General features: G+C 46.4%; 2 protein-coding genes across 3 annotated transcripts; one reads left to right on the forward strand and one right to left on the reverse strand.

The window, feature by feature from the left end:
* Positions 1 to 1,369: 1,369 nt before the first annotated feature.
* Positions 1,370 to 10,578, forward strand: LOC119391338 (cuticle protein 16.5-like). Its single transcript, XM_049415249.1, has 2 exons — positions 1,370 to 1,400; positions 9,899 to 10,578. Exons 1-2 carry the CDS (start codon positions 1,370 to 1,372, stop codon positions 10,522 to 10,524), a joined length of 657 nt encoding a protein of 218 aa, XP_049271206.1. The 3' UTR covers positions 10,525 to 10,578.
* A 4,696-nt stretch (positions 10,579 to 15,274) lies between these two features.
* On the reverse strand, positions 15,275 to 17,586 carry LOC119390293 (cuticle protein 16.5-like). Of its 2 annotated transcripts, XM_049414735.1 has the most exons (4): positions 17,566 to 17,586; positions 16,389 to 16,846; positions 15,805 to 16,325; positions 15,275 to 15,415 (listed from the first exon to the last, which is right to left on the reverse strand). In XM_049414735.1, coding segments are annotated over exons 1-4 (984 nt in total). In that variant the 5' UTR covers positions 17,569 to 17,586; the 3' UTR covers positions 15,275 to 15,413. The 2 variants fall into 2 exon arrangements, with proteins under 2 accessions (XP_049270692.1, XP_037513814.1); XM_037657886.2 differs by having other exon boundaries at positions 15,805 to 16,846.
* Between the last annotated feature and the right edge of the window lie 7,107 nt (positions 17,587 to 24,693).

Consider the following 24,693-nt stretch of genomic DNA (forward strand, 5'->3'; position numbering starts at 1 on the left):
TTCACTTTCATTCATTTAACACTTCTAGGATATAACTAGTCTACTATAGTTTCTACCATTTCATTCCTTTCTTTCGGCATTTATTTTTAAAAGTACCATATGCATGGATAAGCGCGAAAATTGGCCGTTTTAGCGGCGCAACATAGGCCCCAGCCCTTGCCACCTTCTCTAGAAAGGCAAACAACGTGCAGCATTCATGTCAAGAAGTGTGGAAATTGCGTGCCCCTTCAGCGAGGGTATACCAACATACATACCGTATTCCTGCCGCTTCCAAGAACGTGAAAGAAATGCGGCGGAAGTACGCTGCCATCTAGCGTACAACACAGAAATCTCTATCACAGCTGACGTGCGCTTAGCAACCAGGTGGCACTGGAGAACTCACGGCTACTCTACTATTTGTTATGCAAAAACATGCACAAATAAAATTTTGTTTACGGTAAACAAAAAGCATACTGTCCTACAGCTGCAAGGAAGACGTGGGGACCTATATAAACATTCGTATCAAGCAACAAATTGTCACTTAAAAGTGGAATATAACGCAGAATACTATTCAACCTCGTCTATGAAGCTAATTGCCGTGAGATAATACTTATTATTTTATTTTTTTTGCATGAGTCACAGCGTGACTGGAATGTGGCTTACAGCGTACACAGGGAACCTCATGGTACATCATGTGCACTAACGTCGGATGTCTACTGACCTTTTGACTTGAGGCGACCTGAGCGCCACAACATGTAAACATCGACGCTTTTGTCCATTACGCCTGTGTTATAACTTCAGGTGACGAATGCTTGAAATGAAGTCGAGCCTTTCAAAATAAAAAGAACTGATGAGAGTCAAGAGTCAAGGGTGATGCGGAGGTCACGAGTTGCGAGGGTGTATATATATATATATATATATATATATATATATATATATATATATATATATATATATATATATATATATATATATATATATATATATATATATATATATATATATATATATATATATATGTGACGTAAGCAGGCATGCCGGGATGGCTGGTAGAAGCCGAGGATGAAGAAGTGCGCGTGGATAGAATAAAAGTATGGCGTCTGTGCCGCTCGCCATCTCCCATTCATAGCGTCACACAAGTCGACAGGATGGAGACCTGGCAGCCGACTCATCAGCCGCACATCACCAGCAAAGCCATCAGCAATACACCTTGACCCCATGCAGACCACCGAAGCAGAGCCTGCTCCACACAGCGCCGAGCATCATGACAGAACCATCAGTTGACCTTGACATCCCCAAGTACACCGGATCAGTGGACGATGGACCCGTACAGGACTGGTTCCACCTTTTCGAGCTCCACGCTACCGCTGCATCATGGTCGGAAAGGGAGATGGTCACCAACTTCAACGAATACGTCACTGGTGAGGCCTTCCGATTTTATCTCACGCACATCTTCGAAAACAATGAGTCGTGGACAAAAATCAAAGAAGAGATGGTCACCCGATTTAAAGACTACGATGAAGACTTGCTTATAACGCACCATCTGCGTACAGTCGCACTCAGTCGTCATTTTCACAAGCAGTCTTCATGCATTCGAACACCGAGCATGAATCGGCCATTCCCACAAGACAAATCAAAGCATCAGCTGACTGAAAGTCACCCAAGATGTTTTCCCGCAAGAACCGACTTCCCACCACGTTTCCCATCTGCGCAAAGATTGCCATCTCCTACCTCTCCACTCCGCTACAAAAATCGAGTCAATATTCGACTACCCGACTCGCTTCACCACTCGTCTTGTATACGTGGCCCACCACCTGGTTTTACGTCAAGTGGCTTTTCAGTTGCTTGTAACTCTCACGAGTTTACTACGTCCGTGACAGACCAGCTAAAGTATCCGGAAAGTACACTGGCAAGCCAATGCCCTTCCACAGAACTTGATGCTTCAGGAGGACCTAGCTCGGTAGTTTCGCAATGTGACACGCATTCACCATTGAACAAGCCTTCACTGCCTGACAAGCAATACAACAGCCCGCCGTGCACCAGCTACCCAGTGGACATCACATCAACTTGCGAAGAAGATCAGAGTCATGTTCCTAAAGGGTTGCCTCATCAGCGAGGCCAGCACAAGCAAGTCGACACAATCAAGCGGCTACAACGCACACATCAACATGGGCAACGACGAAAGAAAACGTCATCGAAACCTCGCTCACGGCTTAAAGAAGCTAGTCTGAAAAGAAACCCGCGCAGAAGACACAGCCGAAAGGACCATCGTCGTGGACCCCTTCTGCACCAAAGATCAAGATTGCGCCTTCGATCAAAACAACTGCGACATCACCACATAAAACACCCAAAAAGACATAAAACCACCCCTTGGACTCTGCAGGCAGAGAGGCAGCGCCCAATCAGCTTCAATCAACAGGCACGCAAACTGCATGCATGGCGTGTGTACCAATCACAACGAAGAATACGACGCCTGCGAAATCCCAGCGGTCGATCCTGCAAAGTCTTCAAACCTCCTCCATTCCTCAGACAAATACCAGCTATGTCATTATCAGTGTCCACGTTCAAGGCATGCTTATGTTGGCCCGAGCGCAACAGCCAGCCTCGCCCCCCAGAGCTCTCCTTGATATCCCTGGACTGCTGGCCTCTCCTGTGAATCTTTTTGTGCGAGTTTACGGAACTCCCTATGACATGCAACTACCCGCATTTTGACATTTTTGCGCTTGTGAGACTGCTTCTTCATTTTTTGTTGTCTGTAACTCGCGCATTCTTTCGGGGGGAGGGGGAATCCTGTGACGTAAGCAGGCATGCCGGGATGGCTGGTAGAAGCCGAGGATGAAGAAGTGCGCGTGGATAGAATAAAAGTATGGCGTCTGTGCCGCTCGCCATCTCCCATTCATAGCGTCACATATATATATATATATATATATATATATGGGGAGGGGGGCGTTTATTTCCTAACAGAGCCAAATCCAGAAACTGAAACTGGGCTAAATTAAATTTCAAGGGAGCGTGAAGCGCGCCTAAATATCTTTCCCTTTTAAAGCAATTGAAATCAAATTGGGGCAATTCCTGATTGTTAAGTGTGGTGTTGATGCTTTGGGCTTGCCTGCTTTGTTTTGCTGTTGTTACTACTCGACCTTACCTACACCCGGCGCGTACGGCCTCACCGCACACGCCGACCACCACCGCGGATTCGAGCACTGGGAGCTTCAGGCAGGGTGCCGCGTCCTCCTTCGTCCCGCGCCGTGTACTGTTCGCGCTGCTGCGCGCGAGAACTTCGCCCATCACCGTGAAGAGACGGCGAGTCCGCGCGCGCAGCGAGGGAGACTCTAGGCGACATTCTCCAAATTGGTGGTTTATTACCGGGGATTTAGGACAAAGATATCAACTGTTTTACACCAGAACCAATCGTAAATGACGTATTAACACATGACACCAATTAGCTAATATAATTTACAAACTGTATCGATTAGTGGCCACGAATGTCACACCTATAAAACCAACAAACAAAGAACCATTTTTATATAGCCGACCTTCCTTTCGGCCAGCGCTCCCGCGATCTCGCACCCCAGAGCAGAAGAAACAGAACAGACATGGGAACACTTGAAAGGAACATACGGTGCACGATCGCGAGGCGCTGCCTCGGGACTTGAAGACCGCGGACGGGAGCGCGCGCTCGCCGAGGCCGGGGTCCTGACGCGACGACGTAACCACCGGCCGGGGACGAAGATCAAAGAACAAAGGATCGCCGCAGGCCGCAGAGGCCAAAACGCATACGCACCCTCCGATGTCCCGAAGTGGTCTCCCCGAACCTCGTCTCGAGCCCTCGCTTCTCGGGCGGGCGCGAGCAAGGCCCGAATCCCGTCAAACTTAGGCCAATGGGACACCGTGTCAATCCTTCGACGGGCGGGCTGGCAGCAAAGTGACGGCAATTTATGACCAGCTGCCAACCGTCCGGTCGCGAGGAGAGTGACGCGAGAATTTTTCAAGGGAAAATGGCGTTGAGCCACTGGTGTGAACGCCTGAATTCCCACAAACGTGAACTCAAGACGGCAGTTTCGAATCTAAAATGAGCAAAGTCGTGCACCAGTTTGAATCAAACTGAGCCACATCCAATTAACCAGCGCCGCGTGAACATTCGTGATCAAAACAAACAACATGGCCGCGTCCAATCTGTTTCATTTGTGTTCTAGTTGCTTTACTATCAAGCTTTCGGTCCCCAATTTGTTTTTTCTGGGCTAGTTGGTTCTGAAACCAACTGAAACTGAAACTGGGGGTTAAGGACATCATAGTTGGTTCTGAAACCAACTGAAACTGAAACGGCGGTTAAGGACATCATAGTTGAAATCAAGAAGAAATGGATATGGGCCGGGCACGTAACACGTCGGCAGGATAACCGGTGGTCATCAAGGGTAAATGACTGGATTCGAAGTGATGGCAAACGCGTGAAGGGAGACAGAAAATTAGGTGGGTAGATGAGATTAAGAAGTTTGTAGGTATAACGTGGCAGCAGAAAGCACAGGACCGGGTTGATTGGCAGAACATGGGAGACGCCTTTGCCCTGCAGTGGGCGTAGACAGGCTGATGATGAAATGAAGATTTCGGGCACCGCTCTACCCCTTGAAGAAGAAGTGATCTGAAATGGCGCGGCATAAAACGAGCTAAGAAGAAGAAAAAGAGCTGAGTCATTTTTGAAGGCCTTCAATAGATGCCAAGACCAAGAAAACGCTTCCGACAGTCCAGAATGATGCGCCTTTTGCCTGGAAGGACCACTGGCTCTACAAGCCTATTCATCGCCATTACGCCTATGCAACAAAGGACGGCACCTACATGGGTGTCGGCAAAAGGTGCCCCTTTTGCACTCCCCTTCCGACACCCATGGCACCTACGAAAGCACGACGGTGATGTTACGTTTGCGCAAAAGATTGCTATAGCGTTCATTCGCTGCGATTGAGACTCCTTTTGCGAGCTAGTTCAAACCTAAATGAGTTATTTGAATCTATAGAAGCTCATCGAAATTTTACTAATAAATGCTGGTGATAGTGGGCTATGTAAATTTTAGCCGCTTATAAATTTTAGTTGTATTGGTGACATGTGCATGCTGGAAAAATATTGTTGAAGCACGCCCGACCAAATTGTCAGTAGCAAAAAACTGCGTTTTTCTCAGTGTCACTTAAAGTAGACTACGATCTTTTAAAGAAAAAAATTGGCCGCGTATCTGCGTGCTTCGCTGCAAATGTCGTGTAAAGACGATAGAAGAGGCGCTGTGTGAGATATGGACGCCATCTGGCAATACGTCGGGAAACATGAGTGCTGTGTTGCGTGCTGGTAGTCCCGGCGCAACAGCAGGCGAAGACCGGCGGTGACCAACGCGACCGGCGGGGACGCCAGCCAGCCCGAAAACACGGTTTGGCGCGAAGCCCTGAAGCAGAGAAACGTCCGCACTCAACGAGTACTCTCCACACACTCTTTTATTTACACGTCGCCTGGGTAAAACAGGAACGCCAGAGCGGCGCCCACAACCGGCAGCCTGAAGGCCGCCCACAACGCTGCTTTTTCATTTTTTAAATATTTTTTTTCACCTTCTTGGCCTTCTCAAAACTAAAGTTTTTCAACACCAACCCATAGCATTCGTACAGTGCAATACAGAACCGAAACCGAAACACAACAATGAGCTCGTGCGAAGGGCACGGAGGAAGGCAAATTTCAGCGCAGTCGCATTTTCAGCTTTGTTGAAACAGCGCTCACTAGACGACGACGAAGTAAAAGAAGGCACAGGACAGGCAGCGCCTGTCCTGTGCCTTCTTTTACTTCGTCGTCGTCTATACCTGGCGACAACTTTCTGTGGCAGCACAGTCAAAGCTACGTGGGCGGAGCTTCTGCACATGTGTCACTACGCCAAGTAGTCCGTTCGCGGGCGATTTCGGTTTTGGTTTCGCGAGCGCATACAACAGGTGCGTTTCCATACAAGTATTCATAGCTCATGATGTTATTTGGGAAATAACGCAGATTATTCACAGATATAGTCGAAATCTACCACATGACTTGATATACTTAAGCATGCAGCACAAATACCTGGAATCGTTGCTGAGCTCTTCTGCAAATCAAATTATATAACGCTAATGTGCAAGCGGTTCAAGTCCACGTGCAAAGCGAGCACCATTTAGTATTGTTTACATTTAATTTTTGGGAAAGCGATAGAATATCTTGAATTGCGAGTGAACGCAGGAATCAGCTTTATTAAAGCGGTCGGTTTTACTTTTCAAAGAAAAAAGAAAAGCCACGGCCCAGCAGTAACTGCGCAAATGGAAATCTTACGCAAAGGTAACAAGCCATTTTCTGAATTTCGTTGCACACAGGGTCGACATCGTCGTTTTCCTACATTTGGAGACGCTATTACTTCCTCGAGGACGCTCGCGTTATTTTGTTAGGGGACGCGAAGGCATCGAAAGGCAGCAGATATCTTGGCCACGACCAGTAAGGAGCGGGCGTCTCACGTGTGCGGTTATACAAACGGGTGAAACGCGTTCCTTACTTCGGTGGTCAAGAATGCTTTTTTTGGAAATTGAAAATCACGCTGTCAGTCGCATATTAGTCATGAACGCGTCCGTTGCCGAGGGAAAGCTGTGCATGGGTGATTTTGTCACCGCAAATCGCTCTCGTTCAAAACGCCAAAACGCCTCCCGCCGTAGACGCCGACGGGCACGGTGTTAGACGCAATCTTCGGTGCGACTGTATTAGTAATAGTAGGCAACCCAAATACCGACCATGTATGCAACGCATTTTATGAAATGGGCCAATTATTTTACGTACTGTTTCCAATTGCAGTTTTGCTTTCAAGCGGCTCTTCTTGCTGAATACTTGCAGGTCGCCGTCGTCAACGTCAAGGAAGCTATCGCGATGAGAGACCCACTTGCGATGGTTGTATCACTTGCACACTTCTTTCTCGGTGATAGTATGGGCAAATCAACAAAATAATTCACAACGCACCGCTGTCTTCGTTTCTTTCTGGTCGATGAGCACAAATCACCTAACAAACACGCGCTTATGCTCACTTGCAAGCTTTGACGTGCACCTGTTGCAGCCGAGCGACGCCATCGTTGTTTTGTGGGGACGGAAAACGTGAAACGGACACCAGAAAACCTGAAAACTCGAAAGAGAAAAATCGCAAATCCTTTACGGGATTATCATTCTTACTTTCAACGCAAGCAATCTTGAACGTAATACCTATTTCTTTTGTTTTATGTTTTCTTTTATGCTACGTATTCTACAAAAGCTAGCGTTCGCGGACTACATACAGAAGCGGAGTAAAAAAGTGCGTGGTTCGGTTGCGTAGCCTTGGCTGTGCTGCCACAGAAAGTTGTCGCCAGGTATGGTGAGCGCTGTTTCAACAAAGATGAACGCATAGCAACTCGCTCAAGCTTCCATTCTTATGCATTTTCAGCGCAGCTTAAGAAACTAGGGTCCTTAAAATTGCGTATGTATGCATTTTCTATTAAAGGAACACGCCACCTAATACTTACCTAGTGATGTTGCACCTCAGATATGCATGATATTTACTTTTTGATCGACAACCGTTCACAAGTATGAACAGCCGTACCAGTTCAAGACGGCTGGCCCTTGGGCAAGTGGTTCAACTTTGGCCGAGTGGCTGAATCGAGGGACGTTCCGACAAACAGAAAGACAGACAGACAGACAGAAAGAGAGACCAAAATTTCTGCGTTTAAGTTCCCCAAGAAAGACTATCGTCTTTAAAGGAACGCCGCATATGTCGCTTGCACTCTCAGCCGATCATTGTTCTGAGGAGTTCGACAAGGTCACCCCGGATACCTTCTACTTCACTGTAAATGTTGGTTTTGAGCACGTATGATTTCACATTAGTCGCGGACAGTCGAAGTAGTTATGTGAGGCTCAAACACATTGCGATGAAAGAACGCAAAAAACGGAAAACTGTTAGCGGAAGAAGAGGAAGACTACCGCCCCAATTAGGCGGCGATTTTGGTAACATCGTTCTGTTCATCTGCCTGATTACGGCTTCCGCTGTATTCAACCTGGGAATTCCGAGAAATCTCGGAAATAAAACAGAACATATTGGGAAGAAGATTACATACTGGCCTATCAAGCAGCTAGAACACTGTATGATATGGAACACGCGCCTTATTCAAGCACTTGTTTAGAAATCGAAGAGCCCGAAAACAGTATGCTTGAAAACAGAGCAATAAGGATCGTTACGCTTGACCCATAATTGAAAAGCCAGTTTATGTGACCTCTGACTGTTGTCGGCGTGCTGAAGACGATGCCTGTCAGTTCACAATTCGATAGAAAGACATACAACTTGCATTGTTATGAATAATTTTTTTTGAAATTTTCTTACGTTATTTTAAGGAGGTTGTCAAAGAAGCACAAAATACCATGCCCTACAATTTGGGTATGAAACGCCCGCTGCGCCTTATCCCGTTGAATTGAAGGAACTCCAAACCAACATACGGATATTAATTGCATGACACAGGAATGATCTATTCTTGGCATCGGTGTCGCTTTATTACGCAGTAAGGCGCTTTCAAGGTGGGTGATTCATTTCAAGTTCATACTCTCCTTGATCATCCGTCGACTGAAGAAAAAAGAAAGAGTTTGGCTTTAGTATTTGTCGCTCGTCTGCTCTGTGCTTTGTCTACCATCCAGGGAACTGGACATCCTTCCTTACGGCCCACATTGAAGGTTATCAATGTTTAAGGGTGGAGCTTCGTTATTCTCCTCAGTGCGTGCCGCCTTGGCTGTGGTTCGAACGTCCGGAATCAAGCTGAAGCTACGTTTTTCATTGCATATGCCACTACGTCCTCACTTGTATCATTCTAGTTTCTCGTTATGCATAATATTAGGGTACAGGAGTCGTCCTATATAAGGTGCGCCGATACCGACCGAAGTCACCAGCTGGCTCAGCAGAAACGCTGAAGTGAAAATGATAAGTTCCTTAGAAGGCTATAATGTTTCAGCCATGGGCGTTCGTAGGGTTCTGTGATGAAGGGGAGGAGTGAAATTTTGCCGGCAGAGCCCCCACTCTGTGCTCGATTCCGAAAGAAAACAGACTTCGCAATGAATGCAAGACAGAAAATGAAGCGCTCTTAATCTTCAGCTTGCCGGATGAATGTGAAGATTTGCTACTCCAATTTGGCACTGAACTGCAAAGAATGCAGCTGCCAGCCCGTATTGGAAGGCACAGCCGTTCTTTTTTTTTTCAGAAAAATAATCACTTAATTAAGAAATTTATTGAGGCGCTTTATATCCGGAAGCTGGATGCTGCGTGAGTTAGCCAACCTTCTTGAGCCTCTTGGACAATGAAATGTTCTTCTTTAACCGCTGTTAGCAATGCCACATAGCTAGTATGTCCGATATCGGGACTATGACGAACGGCCGTCTGGACTAGATGAAACATACTGAAAGATGGGATCCGGACACCGACCAAAATGATTTCAAAGAAAACACACGTATTAAATTTCCGGCTCCCCCCTCGGAGCCATGTTCATTGCGAACATGGCTCCCATGCGGGAGTCAAAACGTTTATACATTTTTTTAAAATCATTTTGATCGGCCTCCGGATACCTTCTTCTAATAAGGTAGTCTGTCTGATTGCAATGACGCTATATGTTCCTCATTGTCTGTTGTCCCTTTACGGTTTTTACGGTTTCATTAACATATGCGCCTGCGCATTTTATTGTTAGAGGTGACAGCGTTTTTTGCTTGTTGGTCATTCAGAAAACGAATATGATAATAACTAAGGTTACAACCGTAGATATTCCAGGTGCGCTTCAGAATAAGCGTTCGTTTTAAGCCAGCGCCTGTCACGTGTAACTTCCTTCTTTGTACTTACTTCTTTGTAATGCTTCCTTCTTGGTAATGCTTCTTTGTTCTCATACAGATCCGTGCCTGTATCATCCTCACTCTGGCCACCGGCGCCTTGGCTGGCTTCATCGGCACCGCTGGATACAGCGTTGGCCTGGCTGCTGCCCCAGCCGTCGCCATAGTAGCCGCTGCCCCAGTCGCCACTTACGCCGCTGCCGCAGCTGTCGCCACTGTAGCCACGCACCTGTAGCTACCGCTGTTGCTGCCCCAGCCATTGCCACCTACGCCACTGCCCCAGCTATTGCCACTGTGGCCCACGCACCAGTCGCCACAGCTGTTGCCGCGCCAGCCATTGCCACCTACGCTGCTGCTCCACTTGTTGCCGCTGTGCCGGCTGTGACTCGAGTCGCCACCGTTTCCCACGCTGCCCCAGTCGCCGCTCATGCCGTTGCCCCAGCTGTCGCTACTGTGGCTCATGCCCCCGTCACCACTGCTGTTGCCGCACCCATCACCACCTATGCCGCTGCTCCAGCCGTCGCTGCCGTCCATGCCGCTCCTGCTGTTGCCACCACCGCCGTTCACCATGTCCCAGCTGTGGCCACCGTGGCTCACGCTGCTCCAGTCTACGGCTATGGTATTGGCAGCCTTGGCTACGGGTTGGCAACTACGGTTTCGGCCACGGTCTGCTCGGGTATGGCCTGAACTACGGCTACGGTCTTGGCTCTGCCTACGACTACACCACTCTCCTTCGCAGAAAGAAGTGTGAGTTCTATGATCTCTTTAAGCCAGCCAACTTCGCACTTCGCTATCGCACTTTGATATTTTGGAGGAATTCTCAGCATACTACAGTACGTGTACAAAGCGGCACGCGTTAAACCAATATATATTATCACATTTCGTTGCCCAAAGCTGTAGGCCAGTATTTTCAAAAATAATGAAAATTTGGTAATGTCAAAATCCTGTTGGCTGCGACCACTAACAGGGTCGCCAGTATAGATACCCTGTTTCTTCGAAAGCTCATCTATGGTACTTTCGCTTGGTAATAGTATGTTACGGTAAATGCTGTCTTGCATTCTCATTTCGGTGTGTGTAGGAGAGACGAACCGTACAAAAGTTCTCTCTATGACTCTGTATAATGATTGTCTCATTCTTTTGCAGAATTGCCTTGCGTTCCTGGAACTACGGTAGATACCTTCATCGATGGAACAATATATACGTGTCGCTTGTCCAGCGAAATTTGAAGATCCTATTGGGGGAAATAAATAATATATCTTATTTGCCAACCTTGTTTGTAATAGTGTTTGACGTCGCATTGTCCTTCAGACCGAAACCTTACACGAACTCTTAGAGAACCATCTCAGAAGATAGACCCGCGAAGAAAAACAGCATGAAAGCACCCATGAATGAGCGGCAAACATACTAACGTTGCTATGTTAGTCTCTTTCTTGTCCAGAATTTAGCACTTTGCAATTCCGGAATTATGGTGTCCTAAATAGTTTAGATTCGGACCGCTAGACACTACTCAATAGAATGAGATAGTAAAGGGAGACTGCCATAAGCCAAAGCAGAGATCCAAATATTTCAAATTATATTTGTTTCCCTCGCGGGCAACGAGACGGCCCACGCCCCAGCTCGAGAATTTGCGTGCCGAGCTGCGACGCTTGACGTGCAGTCCCGATGTCTTGCCCACCTCAAAAGCGATGCAGGAGTGAACGTGGGGGGACCGCATGAAATTGTACGTCTTGTGTTTTCGCCGCAAGCAGCTTACGTTGAAGTTACAGACTGCACGAAGTTCACTTCGCTCGCTGCAGCGGCCGCGTTTGCTAAAGGAGCGTGCTGCTCAAGCGCAAAAAAGTAACAACTGTGACAGTTGCTAGTTCGCGCTCGTGCTGTGTGTGTTTTCTTTTCGGTCATCCTTTGTGCTTGAGCAGTGCCCTGCAAGTTGTTTGCTGCTTGCCGTACTTTGCGTGACATTCCAGTTTGTTGCTATCGCATACATTGCTTCGCCTTTGCGGCGAAACAATGCACAATAAACGCTCAACTACCTCTGCAAAGACATTTCAATTTCCTGTTATACCGATTCCTATGACGGAGGGATCAGCCATGTTTTTTTAAAATAAAGTTTCATTCACTCACTCGGGTCTCTTCTTTGTTCAGTATGTTATGTACTTGATCATGGAGCAAATGACGAAGATGCGTAGAGCCAGTCACTGTTTACAAAGGAAAATGTGATTGGAGAACTTTCTAAGAATACGAAGGGGAAAGACTAGTTAGACCTCCTGTTAATCTACTTTTGACCTTTCTGCTGATCAGCTGCTGCGAAAGCGACCTCTTTCTTCGGCGATTCTGCATTCTTAGAACGTGGGCGTCGCATTAGGGCGCATCCTGCTCTCGTCTGGCCCCTGCCGGAGCTTCATTCACAGCCTCTTCCTGTCGGTGGCGTTTACGACGAGCGGTATATCCAGCTGCTCTAGCCCCTTCCGCCGTGGTGAAGTTTTAAGCGAAGCTTCTATGAGTTGCAGGCATCAGAGGCGGAGAAATGGCGCAGAGCCATTTCTGCATATCAGGCGCAACTAGAACGCTCTTGACTCTGGGTGGAGGGGTCTTCCGTGAGCTTCACGTATTCGGGGTTGTCGAGCAGGCTTTTGAGCTCGTCTTCATAGGATTTTCGATCGAGTATCATGGTTGAGTTACCTTTGTCTCCTGGAAGGATGATTATTGTTGGGTCTTTTCGAAGTTCTTGAATTGCTGCCTTTTCAGGTTTTGTTAGGTTCTCCCCTGGCGGTGTTGGTAGCTTTGAAAGGATTCCAATGGTTTCGGGCCGCACGTTGTCCCATACTCCGTACCCTGCCAGACAGAGCTCTATTAAATACATTTATTAAAGCCTTTAAAACACTATACTATTCTTATGCACCGTTTCCCAATAACTTATGCTCTCTCGGGTCGTGGGCTTGTCGGCAATCGTCCGTTTCTGATATGGCAAAGAGATCTTTCATCGAGGTCGCTTGTGATTTCACGTTGCCAAATTTCATTGTTGCATTTCATTGTTTCACGCACGAATATCGTTGCTGTGTGTAGCAACCGAAGTATTGCGCAGCTGAGCACGTGGGTGAAGGTCCAATTCTCGGCATGGAGGAGGGAAAAAAGTTACGACGGAGCATTGCGCAATGTGATAGAAAGAAAGAAAGAAAGAAAGGAAGAAAGAAAGAAGAAGAAAGAAAGAAAGAAAGAAAGAAAGAAAGAAAGAAAGAAAGAAAGAAAGAAAGAAAGAAAGAAAGAAAGAAAGAAAGAAAGAAAGAAAGATGAATAATGAGGTCAGGCACGCGCACGTAAGCTTCGCTTGCCCCCATTTTCCCGATATGGGAAGGGCTCCTAATTTTTCAGTCTTTCCTGCCCGATACTGGCGTCTTGCCACGTTATACTTGGGTTTTTATGGTATTTTACTGACATTAACGCCTGAAAGACGAAGTGGGCGTGCAGGTCTCCCACTCACGCTGTAATTGCTCAACCTCAAACGATCTCTAAACATATAGATCTGAGGCTTTCGCCTTAAAAATCCCTAGCCTTCAGGGATTTCTATATCAATCCCGGCCGCGGCGGCCGCATTTTCGATGTAGGCGAAAATACTTGAGGCCCGTGTACTTAGATTTAGGAGCACGTTAAAGATACTCAGGTGGTCTAAATTTCCCGACCCCACCGCTACGGCGTCCCTCATAATCATAACGTGGTTTTCGCAAGTTAAACCCCAACAATTATCATCACATGGTTAGTAAACTTACTTTCTGACACAGCAGCATGCTCTGTTATCAAAAGCTTTTTTTTTTGTTTCGCTCAACGACATCCTCGTCGTGTGCATCTGCAGTGTCATCTCCCAGAATGTTCGAAATCAAAACAAGAATGACACCATTATTCGGCGTTTAACCACTAAGCCGCAAAGCAAGTATTCTATTTGGCGGGATTTATTCCGCAAGCGGTTTTCGTGCCTCGTCCGTCAGATGAAGTCCAATATACTAGTTGCATAAATGACATTGTAGATCATCGCTACATTTCTCTCAAGGTTCTCACAGTGCCTCTGGCTGCCTGCTGCGTCCTTTAAGCTTCCGGAGCAGAGATTCGGACACACTGGTTAAGACCGCCGAAGCGAAGCCGGCTGCCACCAGCTTTGAAATCTCTAGCTGAAAACTGTCGTCTATGGTGTGCTCGCACGACTTCAACAACGCAGACTTGTGCAGAAAAAAAGAAGCCACTGGTTCTGCCTTACATGCACAAGATCGCTCACAATTTGAAAAAAAAAAGTTTGAAACAGGCATGACGTTCCAGTGGTTTTCTCGGCACGCAACAAGCTCTCGAAGCTTAGTGCCCGCATTTCTGCGCGAAAAGCAAGCTTTCATGCGAAAAGGAGCACGCCCGGCCAGTTCTGCGTTGCATGGCGGGCGTTGTTTATAAAATTCCGTTGACCTGCGGCAAGTCGTACATAGGCCAAACAAGCCGCTGTGTCAATGATCGCCTTAGGCAGCATATATCATCAATTAAGAATGGCGGGGGTTCACACCTGCCATTCCATGGCACTTCGTGCGGCTGCGCACCAATGTTCGGAGAAACTCATGTGTAAGGAAGAAGCAGGGAAACATTAGTACGTGAAGTACTGGAGCCATACCGCATACAGAAGAAGAGGGATGAATGCGTCAGTGTCCCTTCGATCTCTTCGTACAAGAATGAATACGTATATTTAGATTGCGCTGTGCGATAGCTTTTTTTTTTCTCTGTGCTATGTGATAGTCGCTCGTGCTGCGCCCTCTCTCTGTGAGCATATATATATATATGTATATATATATATATATATTTGGATGATGTACGGAAAATAAACTAGTTAAAAGTCTGGTGCCCTATCCTGTCTTCTCTTGTTTTCTCGCTTATCTCAATGGCGCCACAAATATTTCATTAAGCTATGCACCAACTCGCCCTACGTCACACTCTGCTAAAGAACAATACTTATGATAAGTCAGGCAGCTACTGTTGCACCTGTGCACTCTGTCCCCCCCCCCCCCCCAAAAAAAAAACAGGTGTGTTTTCACACCTAAAGTTAGAAGGCTGCTTTAGGCCCTAATAGAGAAAGTTCGTGATTCGTGGGCAAATTAACACTCGTCTTGCATCGTTCCATCAATTAATGTTTTCCGTTGACGAAAAACGGCCCGCACTCATACTGCGTTCGTGTATTCTTTATGTGCAATTGTGCATTTACTGACATGCGCACGACAATGTTCGTGGAATCAACCCGCTGCACACTCTCGAACCCTACGCAAGTAGACTGTAATATTTCATTTTCGTGTTGACGTTGTTGACGCAATGGTATCAAGCGAATTCTGTTATTGTTCAGGAAATGTTTGTGCGACAGAGCCTGGAACAGTGTTGCTCGCATATTAGGTTACTGAATAAACACAAAAGCCTTGGCGTAGAAAAGAAAAAAATACTAAATTTTATTAAAGCCCATCGTTTGTGCCGCGGTAACGACGCAGATGATGAGGAATTGCCTAAATTTGTTGAATTTACAGTCTTGACAGGATGAAAGCAGCAGTTCCTAAGTAAGGAATTTCTGAAAAGGGAAGAAGAACAGAAAGGGTTACTCAGTTGCTTATTTCTAGCTTGAAGCACAGCGCATCACTAAAGTTGTGCAAAAAACCTGAATGAATGTTTAAATACTAAGAGTCAATAACTCGTAATACATAAGTGCACAAAAACCTTGCAACTCTCATTGCACATAGTTTTTAGAAAGTTGCCGCAAAGCAATAAGACGCCTTGGAATCACCAGGACGCCTCACACTTCGCAGTTACTGTCTTCATTTGTTTAGAAAAGTTGAGCGTACGTAATAACGGTCCCAGATGTCTCTAACACATCGTAATACTAAAAAAAACGTATGGTCATATTTTCCTATTCCATTTTGACCCTAACTCAGTTGTATACTATTGATGCTATGTACTCACACTTCTTCCTGCGGAGGAGGGTGGTGTAGTCGAAGGGAGAGCCAAGACCGTAGCCGTAGTTCAGGCCGTAGCCGAGGAGACCGTGGCCGTAACCGTAGCTGCCAACACCGTAGCCGAGGGATCCAACACCGTAGCCGTAGTAAGCTGGAGCGGCGTGGTAGGCGGCGACAGCTGGGACAGCGTGGGCAACGGTGGCGACAGCTGGGGCATGGTGGACAGTGGTGGTGGCAACAGCTGGGGCAGCGTGGACGGCAGCGACAGCTGGGGCAGCGGCGTAAGTGGCGACTGGGGCGTGAGCCACAGTGGCGACAGCTGGAGCAGCGGCGTAGGTGGCGACTGGGGCGGCGTGGGCAACAGTGGCGACGCGGGTCACAGCTGGAGCAACAGCGTAGGAGGCAACTGGGGCAGCGTGGGCAACAGTGGCGACGCGGGTCACGGCTGGAGCAACAGCGTAGGAGGCAACTGGGGCAGCGTGGGCAACAGTGGCGACGCGGGTCACAGCTGGAGCAACAGCGTAGGAGGCAACTGGGGCAGCGTGGGCAACAGTGGCGACGCGGGTCACGGCTGGAGCAACAGCATAGGAGGCAACTGGGGCAGCGTGGGCAACAGTGGCCACGCGGGTCACGGCTGGGGCAGCAGCGTAGGTGGCAACTGGGGCAGCGACGGCGGTGGCAACTGGAGCAGCGTGGTAGGTGGCAACGCGGGTCACAGCTGGGGCAGCGGCGTAGGTGGCGACTGGGGCAGCGTGAGCGACGGTAGCCACGGCTGGGGCGGCGTGGACGGCGGTCACAGCTGGAGCAGCGTGGTAGGTGGCGACAGTGCGGGCAACAGCTGGAGCAGCGACGGCGTAGCTGGCAGCTGGGGCGTAGGTGTAGCCGAGACCGAGACCGGAGTAGCCAACACCGTGGGAAAGGCCGTAGGAGCTCAGGCCATAGCCGCCGAGGCCGTAGCCACCAAGGCCGTAGCCTAGGCCGCCAGCGTAACCACCGACGTAGCCGGCGAAGGCACTGGTGGCGAGAGCCAGAACAATGCAGGCACGGATCTAGAAATAAAAGTAAAGGTCGGATTCAAGCTCCCTCGAGGAAACGCTCAACACTTTTTTTTTATTTTTAGTTGCTTTGTCAACATTTCAAGGGTGGTAGGATGAAGGCTGTATGCTAAACTTGTGGTCGCATTATTCCGAAGAAATAAATGAGGTATTTACATAGTGAAGCTGTAGCTCTCAGAATACAGAGCCGAATAACATAAATGTGAATTGCCATAATTAGCAGTGAAGTTAATTATCGCGATTCACAATGACCCAGTTAATTATACATAAAACAGTAATTCAATTTATGTAGAAGCGTGAGGTTTTTACCGTGAAAAGGAGAAAAGAGTCACGTCAACTTTGTTGGCTTGCATTGTGCAGAAAGGTGAACTCAAGGCTAGTTCGCAGCCGATGCGGCTGGACCGGTATGCGGCCTTTTCGTGCTTGGAACAACTATTGCACTTGTCTTTTTTTAAATTATTTTATGAAGCCTCGTAATCACACAAAATTTATCGTGACTTATTTCTTATATCCCTCGAAAGATAAGCAGCGCCGTCTAGTGAAATACTCATAGACATGTTTTACGTGATCGTAATGTACACCCTTAGTTGCTACCTGAGATACGTATACATCTATCATTTTCAATACCCCTGTGGCAAGAGAGCAGCTGTATTCTAAATCCTCGATAAAGCATCATTTAAAGCTGCTTGGAGATATTGGAGAAGTGTTCTCACCATGGTTCCTTTCAGCTGCTGACGGTCCAACTGCTGCCATCCATGCGTCTGCTGAGCCTTTTTATACCAGACCCGGCAGAGACGTTGTGCCATTGGCTTACGAAAAAAAAACAGATAAGGTGATATAACAGTCTTTTCCGCATATTTTACGAAACTCTTCCCGATCTAAGAGACTTCAACGGTAACACTTCGTACCTATGCTACAGAAAGGAAGGTTGAGAGGGGACGGAAACGTAGCTCGTGTTCTGCTACACATAATCAAAGCAGCGCCCTGACCTTGACAGGTATGTCGTCTGTTCGATAGCGTTATTCAGCGCCCTCACCGCACGTCAACACTCCTGAGAGGATAACCTAGGCGGATTTTAACGATGGAAGAATACATAAACACTGCGCGCCGGCGAGGGTTACATTTTCAGTAAGGCACACACAAACTGGTTTCGGTAAGCTCATGCAGATGTCGGGTGAGGTGGGAGCACGTTTGTTACCCACCCTTCAGGTCCTCGGTTCTCCTCCCTTCATTACGACTTTCAGTGGCAAGATGCCCAGTGGGATGTGTCTCGCAGAGAGGAAAGCGATGAGACAAAACTGTCACGTATGTGGGGCAGTCGCCAAAAGCCTTCGTGCAAACTCAGTCCAGCGAGTCCGCGAGCTCTCCAGTGCAGCAGTGGCACGTACTATTGACTAACTTTTTTATGGTATACACGCCCGCTCTTTCTAGCGTGTAGTAGTCTTATCACTTTCCTTTCTTTTAAATTTTGTTTCGACTTCTTCACAGGCTCTTGCTGAATGCTTCTTCTGTATTCATCACCATTCGCGTTAGGGCTCCCTGTTCGCGACATTCAAATTTCAACGGCTGCATTCGAAGTTGAAACCGTAACACTACTGCTCTAGCGATTCAGATCTCGAAGCTGGTGGAGACGTCTCCAAAGAGGTCGACGAATGTCCTTGCCGGTACGAATTGAAGGCGATCGAGTCGACACTTCGTCACTTTTACGTGTGGTGATAACGTGCGCCAACTATTGGTAGTTAATGTACTGATGTTGTCGGTCGCGAGATGGGCGATTGGATGAGCTGACGAGTAGGCGAAATGTGTTGTTTATTTTTTTTTGCCAGTGTCAGTGGTAGCGAAATGTGATTATGCAGACGTCTGCACTTTGTCTTTCCAATGTGAAAGTGTTACTGTTACGAGTAAAGAAAGCGACATTAGAGATAATGTTGCTTTCTTAACAGTCTAGTGCTATTAGAGATAGTTCGTCTTCCTTTAGAGCCGCACTTTCGTTTCGGCATCGAGTGAGGTGCAGAATGGATGTCGTGACTAAACCCAGCGAGTTGGCTACCTCATGAATATGCCTTGAGAAAAGTGAGTTGCTGATCACAAAGGATGTTGTGATCTTCAATTTTTTTTATTACTCGAGGGTATATGTTAGGTTCTGATATTTTGCGGGTCGTATCTGTTAGGACAATAGGGCGATAATCCTGGATGTAAGCACTCACCTGATTTATCAGTGACAAGCTTCCGGCAACTCACCAATCTTCAGAAATAGTGTGAGATTATAATTATTGCGTGAAAAGGGCACATAGAAAACCGGAAGGCAAGCCCGTATGCTCTTTATTGTCTTCTCATGAAAACGGAGATTGTCAGATGCCTTAGGGCGTCAATATTAGGGCGCCAACGCCCACGATCACAAGTGTCACTATGTCAGAGTGGAGGATGTACGTCCCAGTGTGAAAACGCATGTTAATATATTATTTAACAGTCTAGCACCATCGAGATCAGAGGATACATTCCTGTTGTCGTTTGTAAGTTCCATGATCACTGCGTGGCTCTAGTGCATGCCAGAAACGTTGATTGGTTGCTACAAAGCGATAATTTGTGTATGTCATAGTGTTTAGCAATGATTGGTTCTCAGTTCCACATATCTTATTGCATGGTAGTGAAAGTGCAATTAGAAGAGCGTTTATCACCAACATTGATGCCCCGGAAATGCATGTGAGAAAATGCTGATCATGCTGTGACTGAGTGAAATAAAATAAAACTAATAAACTGAAAGTCGTTTCTCGATGACCCATGCACATTCGAAAATTGGAACACATGCGGTAGAAACGCCGTTTTGACAGCCAGCAGAACGCCAGCATCCTTTTCTTTGTGCTTTCCATCACAGCGAAAAAAAAAAGTGAATTGGGACAACTATTGAAGATTAGCGTATCGAGTAATGCGTCATCAATCTTGCTTTGTGCGAGTATGACTAGTGATACTGAGCATGGATCGATGATGGATTACGTAGGGTGACCAAAAATGCTGTAACGAACTTTCAATTTTATTATATTTTAGTATATTGTTCAAATCTTTTAGCGCAGGTGTTTTTTTTCAAATTGGTGCACTGTTCCTTTATGTTCGGAGGACTTTAGGAGCGTGGGCTGTCATCCCATGTCTGATGTGATCTCCTGTCATCTCAAGTCGCTTCGCGTAACGCAGGCACAGCCATGTATAGCATAGCCACGCATAACATAGCTATCATTACTATACAATAGCAAAGGCGGGAAAGGACAGTGAGGGTGACGAGCTTTGATATGAGGGGAAAGAGGGTAATGCACAGCATAGCCATGTATAGGAGCAGGAAAGAGAATTGCGGTTGAGGATGTGTAGTGTGAGCGTGAGGAGGAAGAAAGGGCAATGGTGGAGGGTAAAGCGTAGCATATCCGTGAATAGTAAGGAATAACAAGGGTGTGAAAAAGAGAAGTGGTAGCGGGAGGAGAGATATGAGAGAGAGGAGGAGGAAAAGGAGGAGGGGAGGGTAAAACATAGCATAGCCCTGTATAGTTGAGTATATTGTGTTGGAAATAGAAATGAGGGGGAGGCTAATCAAAGCGGACGGTTGGGCTAGTTGGCGATTCATGATTGATGCAACTGCGCGGTAGAGAACACGGACGACAAGAAGACGGGTAAAAGAGCAAACCATCTACTGAAGGTTTATTTATCACATGCCATATATATATATATACATATATATATGACTAAAACAGGAAAAAGAAAAAAGAAAAGAAATGTTGGCTGTTAACAAACAATGAAAAAGAAAATTTGTACACCCGATGTACGAGGCAGAAGAGTAGATTCATTGGCCATGCGTGCCATTTGCCAGGAACTGTAGCTCTTCATCTAGCAGAGACGGTTTTCTGACGCGGTTGTCAGGTTATAGCGCCATTTTCTCGGCTTCAGTGATCATACGGGTACGATTGTCTTTGTGTTTATGCATTACAGCTGTTCTTTCGAACTGCGCATGGTAACCACACGTGCTGACATGCTGAGCCGAGAAACCCTCATTGCCATTGCGTACATTAGGTGCGTGCTCACGCAGGCGCTCATTGAGGCGTCTCCCAGTCTGCCCGATGTAACACGCACCACATGATAGCGGAATTCTGTTTACTACATTCGTGTCACATCTGAAAAACTGGGTTTTATGCCTGACATTGCTAGAGCGTCTGGGCTTGTTGCTTACACATGTCGCTGGGAAAGATTGTAAGTTGCGGAAAACTTCTCTTTTCTTTTTATTTTTCCTGCTTCAGTCATATACATGTGGTATGTGATAAATAAACCTTCAGTTCATCCTCTGCGCTTGTCCCCGTCTACTTGTCGTCCATATTATATACCGCGCAGTTAGATCGATCATGAGCGTGAAGAGCAGAGCGCGCCACTGCGAGAAAAATGAAGGTTTCCTTTCCCACCATGGACGCGGAGCAGGCTCGGAAACGTGCTCGGAGCACGTTTGGAACGCCAGTGCACGCTTGCCCGTGAAGGCCAGTGTCTCCAGATCCTGGCAGTCATGGGACTGCTTGTGCTTTTTTTATATGTCGTTCGATCAACAGCGTAAATTCTGTGTTCTTTTATAGCCCTGTAACTTTTCTTACCTTTCTTGCGTAATCTCCTTAGCGCTGCATGTGGTGGCCTGAGGTAAAGTGGCAGCCATGTGTGCACGTGGATCCTCCGGTGTTGGAGGTTTTTATGCGGTTATGCGAGAAATCTCGCTGTTTCATTCCTCACACTCAGCATGCTGGGACTCAAGGGCCCGATGGTTATGTCGATGGCATACAGGTTGCGTTGAGGTCATTAGGCAGACACAGTAGCCGTTCTGCCATGCACGTAGCGGCTGACTGGCAAATGGAGATCATTCATCCGTAAATCAAGGAAGACCAATCCACTGAAACCGGCATAATCTTATTTGTCTAGAAAGACTGCATTGGATGCTGTGATTCTCGAGATGTGTGCAGCCGTGCACATTTTAAATACGAACACTTTGGGGTTAACTAAAATGCTTTCTTTCCTTCGTGTTTCCGCCAGTATGCTCAGCGTTGGTATGATTTTGACTTGCACGCTTATTCTGAGGCATGAACCATGTTTGACTGTCACATATTTAGCGGTCCCAGACAGTGTTGTAGAGGTAATAATGATGAAGGCTATTCTACTTTGTAATTTCTTGCTCGCGTTTCTTTGTCTTATGCTTGCATTATCATGAACAATGAATAATTAAAAAAACGCAGCGATGATGCTGTTTGGAGTCTTTATTGTGCATTGTGTCGAGGATTGGTCATGACGGTGAAATCGGCGTTGTTTCCTTCTTTCGTTCCGTGAAAACTGATCAGCGATGCTGTCCGGGTGAGAAGTCGTGACATCTCTGTGAAAGAAGACAGAGGCACATGAACGATGTACTTGTACATGTAATAATAAGTGATAGTTTTTTAATATCTTCAGAACAGCTGTGTGCGTATGGCTCCTGCTCACCTGTCATAGATTTTGATTTTATATCATACGATAACCGTTCCAAGTTCTGAAGCATTCACGTAGACGCGCAATGCAATGGTATCAAAGTGCTTGAATAGGGTACAGGTGCCATGGCGTCGGAATTTCATAAGACGCTGTTAACAAAGGCATTGAGTGTGCTTCGATACATAATACACACTCTATTAGTCAACCCTACTCAAATACGAAAAAAAAATGTCCATTTGAGTAAAGTGAAGTAGCACTAAAATTATATATCAGTGTACGCACCAAACATCAAACATGGACAGCGAGAATTAAGTATTCTCCCGGCTCTTTTTTGTGGTTAGGTATTGCGTCACTTACACGTGCATTACTACCGCGACAGCCTGTCGGGATTATAAATAATTTACCTTGCACGCGATAGCTTTACCACGATCATCTAGGCTATAAAAACAAATTTGCGTCTCGCAAAAAAAGAACGTGACAAAAAAGTTTGAATTAAGGAATTAGGACGATACAATAAGTTCACTTCCATAATACGCTTTCAATATGTGTGTGAAGAAAAAGTGCTCCATGACTTACATTTTTTGCCGATGATTGTGGGGTAGCCGAGACCTCCGAGGCCGTATCCATAATTGAGACCGTACGGGCTGTATCCATAGCCGTAGGCAGGAAAGCCATATCCATAATTGTAGCCGTAGGCACCTAGTGGAGCCGTGTACGCTGGTACAGCTGGGGCGCCCCAGGAGTAGCCGTAGGGATAACCGACGTAACCAGCGCAGGCGCAGGCGGCCAGGGCAAGGATGACACACGCACGGATCTGAGCAGGTCAAATAACGATCACTGCAGTGATGTAACGATACACTTTACTGGGACTTATTCCAGAGAATGCGCACGCTTTCGGTCGAGTGTAGAGGAGACGATGCTCTAAGGAATGTACAGCTGTTGATACACAGGCCGACCGAGCATTGTTTAGGACATAACATCATGAAAAAGCCGTACATAGCAGTTGCAGCTACAGAACATTGTCTCCTCTATCGCGGTTTGCAACATTATAATGCCCAAGAAACAAAACGTGTAAACCTTTGTTGCCGATTTACCGTGTTTCACTTCCTTTCGCCGAAATTTGTGAGTTATTCTGACTGATTAAAACTTCAACATATCCCAATAAGGCTTAGCCCTTCAAACAGATTACGCGAATTCAGTGCTACCGCTTGTAAAAACAACTTAGCGGAAGCTGGTTTTCTGCGAGAACGTAAATAAACTAGTGTACTTCAACATGTCTGACTACGAGGATGTTTTTCTACGGTTCGGGTTGAATTCATTATGTGGATGTCCGCTCTTTAAGTTAACTTCAAGAAAATAGCGTCGAGAATCAACAGCAGTGCTACGACATGCAGGAAATGACTATGTGGCAACCTTCTGAGCGGCAGAATTTCAGATGTACGTTGACTTTCGGAGCCAATAAATTAAATCACATGAATAGTTGTTGGTGTCTGTCTTGGAACACTGGTTCAGCTCCAAAGAGTAGCTGGAGCGCTACTGCCTTCTATTCTTCTTTTCTTTTTTTCTTAGCTGGCTAAGGTATCCTAGAACGACGATAATAGTTCCTTGGACAATACATAGTTGCAAAAAATGGTGGTATTTATAGCGTATGTTCTTTCACAGTTAGATAATATGTTGAGAGGAAGAGCATCACGTAACCTAGACGTAAGTTCAGGTTTACGCCCACCTACTAATCATGACGCATGTAATACCATCATGCCGATGACATTTTTATTTGCAATGATCCTGTTATCCTTAAGACCGGCAAAATTTTCTTACCGGTACTACAGTCTTCCGATACGATAGCACTTGCCATACGAATGCGAAAGCAGCCTTACAATATTAGCGCAGTGGACGTCATGTATGAAGAAAGCACAGCCATTTAATGCTTCAAATTTACGATGGCACCCGTTGATTTTATAATTGATATATTATGCAGATCATTGCTATGCTTGACAAAAACTGTTTTAATTATTATTGATAAAATTCAACGCTGGAAAAAATTCGGTATTTTTTATAATCGGCACTGAACATTCCTAGGATGAGGGCATTTTAATATTCTCTTTCTAAAAGAACAGTTATTCAAGCCAAAGTAGGATGACATATATTTCTCATGGGCGCAGTTGCTGACCTCCACTCGCAGGGGAACTTTCAGTAAAAACGCGTTTGTTCGGATTGCACGGGACCGGAAAAAATGTCCGCCTTAACTGATTGCCGAATTATTGAAAGTATCACAAAAACAGTAAATAAACGTCTATTACATCAACAGACTTAAATCATGTACTTATTTTGCATAGGAGCAGTGTAAAAGCCACAATTTTGTTTTT

The sequence above is a fragment of the Rhipicephalus sanguineus genome, chromosome 4 (genome assembly GCF_013339695.2).
Source record: "Rhipicephalus sanguineus isolate Rsan-2018 chromosome 4, BIME_Rsan_1.4, whole genome shotgun sequence".
In the NCBI taxonomy this organism is placed as follows: Eukaryota; Metazoa; Arthropoda; class Arachnida; order Ixodida; family Ixodidae; genus Rhipicephalus; species Rhipicephalus sanguineus.

Bases quoted from the DNA above. Each gene is read 5' to 3' on its own strand.
- LOC119391338 (XM_049415249.1), top strand. From the start codon at position 1,370: ATGGTCACCAACTTCAACGAATACGTCACTG. The intron at 1,401-9,898 runs GTGAGGCCTTCC...GTTCTCATACAG, and splicing joins CTTCAACGAATACGTCACTG to ATCCGTGCCTGTATCATCCT.